We start from the raw sequence: 8267 nt of genomic DNA on the forward strand, positions 1-8267 counted from the left end.
GGGGGTAGCCGTGTTAGTCTGTATCTACAAAAACAACAAGGAGTCTGGTGGCACCTTAAAGACTAACAGATTTATTTGGGCATAAGCTTTCGTGAGTAAAAACCTCACTTCTTTGGATGCAAGTGAGGTTTTTACTCATGAAAGCTTATGCCCAAATAAATCTGTTAGTCTTTAAGGTGCCACCAGACTCCTTGTTGTTTTTGTAGATACAGACTAACACGGCTACCTCCAATACTTGACACCGGCTCTAGTTTTATATGCAGAAAAAGTTGTTGTGGCACTGGTGGGCCATGGAGTTTTTTCAGCATATTGGGTGGGGCTCAGAAAGAAAAAGGTTGAGAACCCCTGTACTACACCAGGAGTCCTTAACTCATTGGGAGTTTCCAGGAAATATGCAGATATGCCAGGCCTGTATGCGAAGAACTCCAGCCTGGTCACTGCTGGGAAATTGGCCTCTGGAGCATAGACAGCCAGACCCCAGGCATTTCAGCAAATGGGTCCCTGGGACACAGATGTGGACTCTGGAAACCTCTAGGAAACAAGCTTCCTAGCAGTGGACAAACACACTGAGCACTTGTGGGAAATTTGGCACAGACTGATACTCTGAAAAACTGCAAGATGTATGGTGCCAAGCGAATATGGCTGTCTCTGCCCCCCAAGGACATGCAATTCTTGGGCAAGCATAGCACCTCTAGGAATCAGGCCCGCTGCACACACAGGTGTATACCCCCTGAGGTGCAAACAAGTTCACTGACCACCTCTTGGAAACAAAGTTCTCAAGTGCAGATAGACACAGAGCAATTCAAAATGCAAGTGACCATGAAGCTTTAAGGCCAATGGAGAACAACGGAGGGAAATCAGTGGCTAGATGGGGTAGCTGATATAAGTGGTTAGAGCTAGGGCTGTACTTACCTCCACCATTCTTGTAACAGAGGTAAGGGAACCTCCAGACGTTACCAAGGCCAATAATCTCCCCAGCCACGGATAGCACATATTCCAGCTTGTTGTTCCAATGGCCTCGTTCCAGTGTTTGATTCTTCTCTTCTTCCTTCTGCTTTTCCATGCCTGGATGAGCAGGTATCGTCTCTCCATTGCTAACTGCCCCAGGGACTCTGTAATCCATCCCACCTTCAAAGGATTGGTATCATTTTTCAGCATTATGTTTACAAGTCATTCAACAAGTCAGAAATTTATAAGAACATACTGGGTCAAACCAGTGGTTCATTTAACCAAGTATCCTGTCTTCCAACAGTGGCCAATGCCAGATGCTTCAGAGATAATGAACGGAACAGGGCAATTATCAAGTGATCCATCTCCCATCATCCAGGGTCAGCTTCTGGCCATCAGAGACTTAGGGACACCCAGAGCATGGGGTTGCATCCCTGACCATCTTGGCTAATAGCCACTGATGGACCTATCCTCCATGAACTTATCTAGTCCTTATTTGAACCTAGTTATACTTTTGACCTTCACAGCATCCCCTGGCAATGAGTTCCATGGGTTAACTCTGTGTTGTGTGGAGAAGTACTTCCTTATGTTTGTTTTAAACCTGCTGCTTATTAATTTCATCAAGTGACTCCTAGTTCTTGTGTTATGTCAAGGCTTAAATAAAATTTCCTTAGTCACCTGCTCAGTACCATTCTTAATTTTATAAACCTCTCATCTTATCCTCCCCCCTTAGTCATCTCTTGTCTAAGATGAGCAGTCCTAGTCTTTGTAATCTCTCCTTCTATGCAAGCTGTTCCATACCCCTAATCATTTTTGTTGCCACTCTCTGTGCCTTTTCCCATTCTAATATGTTTTTTGAGATGGGGCAACCAGAATGCATGCAGTATTCATGGTGAGAGCGTACCATGGATTTATATAGTGACATTGTGATATTTTCTGGCTTATTATCTATCCCTTTCCTAATGGTTCCTAACATAGTTATCTTTTCTGACTGCCGTTACACATTGAACAGCTGTTTCACAATGGCTCCAAGAGCTCATCATTTTGTATGTACAGTTGGGATGGTTTTCTCTGCACTTACCTACATTGAATTTCATCTGCCATTTTGTTGGCCAGTCACCTGGTTTTGTGACTCTTCGCAGTCAGCTTTGGACCTAACTATCTTGAGTAATTCTGTATCGTCTGCAAACTTTCCTACCTCATCATTTACCCTTTTTCCTGATCATTTATGAATGTGTTGAACAGAACTGGTCCCAGTACAGATCCTTGGGGGACCTCGCTATTTACCTCTCTCTCAGGCTAGAGCTGCTCAGGGACATAGACACACACACACACACCCCACTAGTTACTCTTGTATCATTCCTTACAATTCCTGATAGGGTATATTATGTTTTTTTCCCAATATACTAAAAGCACCTACATTAATCCAAAATAAATCCATGAAATTGAAGTTAAGGGGTGCTACCTTCTTTATTATCATTTAAAACTGACTCATTTCAAAACACTCCAGTTCTGAAAGCGCATCCTTTAAATATTACTAATTATTATTCGCTATGTATATTAATTACTAATATTATTTGCTATGTATATTACTAATATTATTGGTTATGTATATTAATCTAGCACCCAAAGGCCCCAATCTGGACTGAGGCCACACTGTCCCAGGAGTTGTACAAACGTAGGAGACAAGCGTTAACTAATTTTTTTAAATGTCTTGAAGATATTTTATCAAGATTTTTATACTCCCCTGTTGTAGTTTATAAGGGTTTTTTCCAGTGAGGAAGCTGATTAACTAAGTCCACAAAGAAGTAATGAAATTAACTATATCCAGTTATGTCACATGCACCACCATCATATGCATAAAGTAAACAAACTGACAGAGGGAAAAGTGTTTTTTTTTTTTTACTGTCAGGTGAAGCGATCTTACCACTGTTACTTGTAAGAAGAGAAGATACAAGTTTTTCAGACAGAAATGTGATTTTTTTCCACGCTGACAGTGTCCCTTTCGGAGAACAAGAACGATCAGTAAAGTACAGCTTCGATGAGGGCACAGTGTGAGTTTCCTCTGCGACAGCTCTGCCTCTCAAAATAGCTGCCTCTCTCTGCAGAGAGCAGAGTTCTCAGGGATTTAAAGGTCCAGCTTACAGGGGAGGAAAAGGCAGAGCAGTTATGAAATTATGTGTAACATAGGAGGGGCGACAGCTGTGAATTCCTCCCCGGCCAGTGCCCCTGCTCCATTCCCTAAAGCCATTGCCTTACAATGTCTGCTAGGTGAGGCTAGAAACGAATAGCTGTGAGCAGCCCAAAGCCAATGCTTCTATGCTACTCCCTACAGTGACTCCTGCTAGCAGAGGCTGGGACTGCAGTAGCTGTGGATTCCTGCAGAGCTGGTGCTCATACACCATTTAATAAAGTGCTTCTGCAGGTAGGAAAGCTCACAGCTGCTTTAATCCTATTTGCTCACTGTCCTGCAAAGTTCCCTAGAGAAGTCTTTTACTGAGAAAGACTGGGACTGAATTAAGTGCAAATTCCTACAGTGTTTTCAGAATACTGCAGGGACATATTGAATTGGGGTGCAGATTGTACCATGATTTTGCTGCAGCAATTCATGGGATATTTTTGCCTATTCATTCCCTACAAGGAGTACTAATGGCAGCAAAACTCAGCAGGACGTATCAGCAGAGGAGGAGGAGGATGGCTGCAGGTACTTAGATACTGTGCATAAGCAAGGATTGCTGAGAACTATTTGAGCAATGGAAGCACATTCCTGCACACAGCATCTGCCATTGATCTCTCCTGTGTCTCACTGAGGCGACTTGTCAAAGCCCCGTCTAATTCTCCTGTACAGCCATTTCTCACAAAGAGCAGAAAAACACAATGGCAACAAATGGTGTTCCCCAAAAATAGCCATAAGAGTGGGGGTTCTACCCCAGCATACTCCAGAAGGTGTGCTTGTGTACATACATGTATATATATACACACACACACAGCAGTAATGAACACTCCCAAGCATCTGACAGCAATTCCTCAGAAGAATAAGAAAAACAAATTTTACACACTAGAAAATTATTAAACAAACAGCCAACCACAAGGTAACTAAAGGAGTTTGGGGAAGGAAAGCAGAAGAAAACAGTGAGCCAGTTACCTTAAGGAAGGAGCTGTCAAGGGTCTGGTTGGAGGGAAATGTGAAAGCAGTCGTGAAAGGTACTGGCTATTTAAAGTGTGGAAGAAAAATTCTGCAGTGGTGCAATTCTACACTTTGCCCAACCCACATTCCTTCCCCCACTCCCCCAGGGCTGGACAACAACCTACACATGACTGATTTCATGGCCATTGCAAAAGGGGCTCTCTCCCCAGTCCATGTGAGTGTCTTACTTTCTCCTGGTGTGGGGGGGTGAGGGAAACTGTCTCCATATGTACCTCTACCTTGCTTTGTCTGTCAGTCTCTCACCCTGTCTACTTCTGTCCCTCTGGCTCCCATTGGTTGTTTCTCCCCCTCTCTATCTACTTCTCTTCCTCTTTCCCTCTGTTACTCATTCTGTCTCTCTCTTCCCCCAGTTCAAGGGACAATAAATGAAAAATTCACACATGCCTGTCAAGTCCATACAAGAGGCAAGTTCATGTTCCAGCCTGCATCAGAAACAGGTAAGACCAGAACCTAACTTACAGTGAATTTTCACTGCAGCCTCTCTAACACAGATTTAAGCCTTCCCTTGGAATGCTAGTGATTGAGCACAACACATGGGCAAACCCCAGTGACCTCTCTGCATGGATTTACCTCCCAATGATGGGGGAAAGTGTGGGGCAAATTTTTAAATCTCCATTATGGATTATTACACTGTAATTATTTCACAAGCAGGATATTAAGATGGCAGGAGGAAGAGGCAGGCTCCAATGGTGGGAGTACATTCCACTAACTCTGCCCCACTCCTTTCTCAGGCCAATGAGCTCTTACTTAGGTATGTCTTCCACTAACAGAAGACGTGTGTCATTGGTGTCTTGCAAGAGAGAGAGCAAGGCATAGCTACAGAACTAGTGAACTGCCATAGATCTCACTCTTAATGGGGGAGACATTAGGAAATATCCCAGTGAGAAATACAAGCTAACAATGAAGAGTGTAGTAGTTAAGTAATTGGGACAATGATACAGTGGATTAAAAGGGGGCAAAATTATAGGTTGCATCTGCTACAGACCCACCCAGGACAAAAAAAAGATGGATTATGGAAAATTTCCTGGAGGTTCTTGAAACCACTGTATATTGTACTCACAAGGGACTTAGCTACCCAGACGTGTATTGGATAATCAGCGTAAATATGCAAAGATGTTCCCAAGTTACAAAGACAACAACTTTATGATCTAGAAAGCAGAGGTCCAGGCAGAAGAGAAGCCAGTTGGGAGGAACAATGGAGGACAATTGGGAAGTCCATTGCCAGTCATAACAAATATTCGACTTGAGCCAAGTCAGGTAAGAATGCACAGAATGCAGCAGAATAAAGGAAAGCAAATTTTCAGGAATTAAAGTATTGAATGAGCACAATGCAAGGGCAAGAGGTATTAAAATCCACAAGCATGGAAGAAGGCTGGAGAAGACTAAAACAAAACATAATTAAGGTACACCACAGAGTTCTGCTGGGAAAAGAACAAGAAACAGTCAGTATAGTTCAGGTACTAACTCAATAGATCTGAGGATTAAAAAAATAAGCTCATTGTTGGAAATAGAAGGAAAGAACAAATAAATACATACAGAATCAGTTAAGGCTTATGGGGAAAAGGTGAGTTCAATAACATATTTAAATGAGTTATACCAGCCAAAGAAGTTAATGGGAATGAGAAGGGCTTTGAACCAATATGTTGGGATAAAAAAGGTCTATAGGGAAAAAAAGAGGAAAGAGATGAACTCAAAATGGCTGAGATACAGAACATTTAAAAATGTCTTCAATAAGAAGAATGAATAAAAGAGGTTCAAACCATCAGAAATATGACTGAAATAACATCATAAAAAGCAGGTAAAGGAATACTGGAAAATACAAACATAGAATAAGTGTGTTCGGACAATATGCGTCCCAGCTTAAGAGACTTATTTAGTTATCAAATTTACCAAGATACTGATACATTTTAAAATAAAGGAAAAGTGGGGAGATACCAGAGGACCAGGAAAAAGCAAATGCGGTACCAATCCACAAAGAAAGGAAAGAGAAGGGATCCTGTAGCTTTGACATACCACTTCTCATTGTGGTATCTCCCAAGATAATCTTGGTTGAACCAGGTTATTATATATAGATTATAGTAGACTGATGTCTAATGGGCACATAGGTGCTGTAGTGACAATTCAGTGGGCAGTGCTCTCCCATCTGAATAACTATTAAACCAATCCCCCATCACGGTATTAGGGGGACTGTGTTACTTGTGATATTGCCTATCAAAGTCTGACAACATATAAATATCCCATAGTACTCTCTGTAGGAGTAAGGGTGTTTGCCCTGATGTCTGAGCAAATTCCATCTCAAATCATTATTCTTTTTAAAATTCCTCCTGCCATTTCAAGTGGACACAGTATCCTCTGCTTCCTGTCATCCAGAATTGTTGTGTGCTTTTAAACAGCTACCCCATTTCATCTCAGAAGTAGCTCATTTCAATGGTGAGTGAAACTGACTACCTTACAGGACTATTGTGAAGCTTAATTATTCAGTGGCTTCTATTCTATACAGGTATTTATACCATAGTATCTGAGCAACTTCCAGAGGTGCATTAAGTGACATGACTAATACCTATCACATGTGGTTCATACGCTCTCATCCTCTCCCCAGGGGGAGAATTGTGTGCACAGCAGAGAATTTTGGTTCAACGGGGGGGGGGGGGTTGTTTTGGGGGCAAAAAGATGTGGGTTTTTTTATTCTTCTCTACAGTCACAGATCAAGTCTGATCCAAGAGTAGAGCCTAGATACCTGTCTGCCATTCACCTGCTTTAGGCCCAAGACTATTGTCTCCTCTTTATAAACTTAGGTTGGTTTTATTACTCCTCATTCCCTTTACCTGAAGGTGTTTACAAAGATTTTCTCTTAAATCTGTTCCATTATTCCATTAGCAATTGAAGTTACATTGATTGTGTGGTAACTGTCAGCATAACAACGAACAATAGCTTGCACATCTATAGTAAGTTTCAGAGTGGGGGGAGTCAAAGTGCTTCATAAACACTAAGGGCTGGGTTTGCAGAAGGGCTGGGCACCCACCACTCAAAGTGAAGTCTATAGGACAAGCATACATGAGCACAGGGCACCTGGCTTGCTAACTGTGTGCAAAGAAAGAAAGACAGACATCATAACTAGTTTCAGGGAAGTCTCTAGCAGGGTGTCACCGGAATCATGGTTAGGACTGGCCTAATGTCAGAAAAAGGAAATAGTTTATTCATTTGTTTTCTAAAGGACCCATCCGTCTCCAGGCATCTAAGGTGCTGTATAAAATTTAAGTATGGGTGAATCAAAGCCAGTTACTCAAATGAAACTGCAAAAGGAAAAGAAACCTTAGAGATGGTTTCTGGGCAAGGGATAGCAACATGAGTTCCCCTCAGCATCTGCTAGATGAAGTAGGTGCATCCGGTGTGTAGGAGAGTGGGATTTTTCAAAAAGTGCCTCAGGAACACAAGTCCCAGCTACTTTCAGTAGCTCTTATGCTCCTTTATCACTCAGACGCTTTTGAAAAGTTTAACCTGTGTTGCCAGAAAAGTGGTTGACACACAATCTGTTGTGGGTTAGAAATTCCTGGAATAAAGAAAATGTTCGCTGTATTTTGCATTTGCTCTGTCCTAATTCCAATCTATAATATTTGGACAAGGAGGGTTGCTACTCTCCCATTCCCACCTCTCCTCTGCAGTTCTGTCCCACTAGTTATCGTTTTTCATGTGTTTCAGAATTATATATTCTTGCAGTTGCTGCAGGTGACTTCCCAGCTGTCAGGACCAAAATTTGCCATTAAAACTATTTGGGAACTGAAAGCCAGGGTAAATGTTATCCATTTCCACTTACCTGATGACCAGTATTCTGTTGGTTATTTCAGTTTTTCAAACTCTGCTAGGCCTTAACTGAATGTGTTTGTAGAAAGAGGTAGTAGAAATGTTGCCTATATGTACAGATGGGCGATAACATACTGACCAATATCCTGCCAGGTTATAGGAACTTGCTTAAAATCAGAAAGGCTAAGACAAAATGAATTATACCTAGACAGTGACATAAAAGGCAAAAAGAAGTAGTTCTATAAATACATTAGGCACAAGCGAAAGATGAAGGAAAGTATAGGTCCTCTACTTAAGCAGGGAAGGAGAG

General features: G+C 41.9%; 1 protein-coding gene across 5 annotated transcripts in view; it reads right to left on the reverse strand.

Moving 5' to 3' along the window:
* LOC117882338 (sodium- and chloride-dependent GABA transporter 2) overlaps nucleotides 1-4605 on the reverse strand; it is a 69175-nt gene extending 64570 nt beyond the window's left edge. The window contains exons 1-3 of one of the 5 annotated variants that reach the window (XM_034780513.1): nucleotides 4094-4605; nucleotides 2876-3088; nucleotides 913-1128 (exon numbers count right to left, since the gene is read on the reverse strand). In XM_034780513.1, coding sequence (XP_034636404.1) covers nucleotides 913-1123 — 211 coding nt within the window. In that variant the 5' untranslated portion in view covers nucleotides 1124-1128; nucleotides 2876-3088; nucleotides 4094-4605. Of the gene's footprint in view, nucleotides 1-912; nucleotides 1129-2875; nucleotides 3089-4093 lie in introns of those variants that run through there. The other 4 variants (XM_034780504.1, XM_034780489.1, XM_034780496.1 and 1 more) reach the window with 4 other exon arrangements.
* Between the last annotated feature and the right edge of the window lie 3662 nt (nucleotides 4606-8267).

The sequence above is a fragment of the Trachemys scripta genome, chromosome 1 (genome assembly GCF_013100865.1).
Source record: "Trachemys scripta elegans isolate TJP31775 chromosome 1, CAS_Tse_1.0, whole genome shotgun sequence".
Classification (NCBI taxonomy): domain Eukaryota; kingdom Metazoa; phylum Chordata; order Testudines; family Emydidae; genus Trachemys; species Trachemys scripta.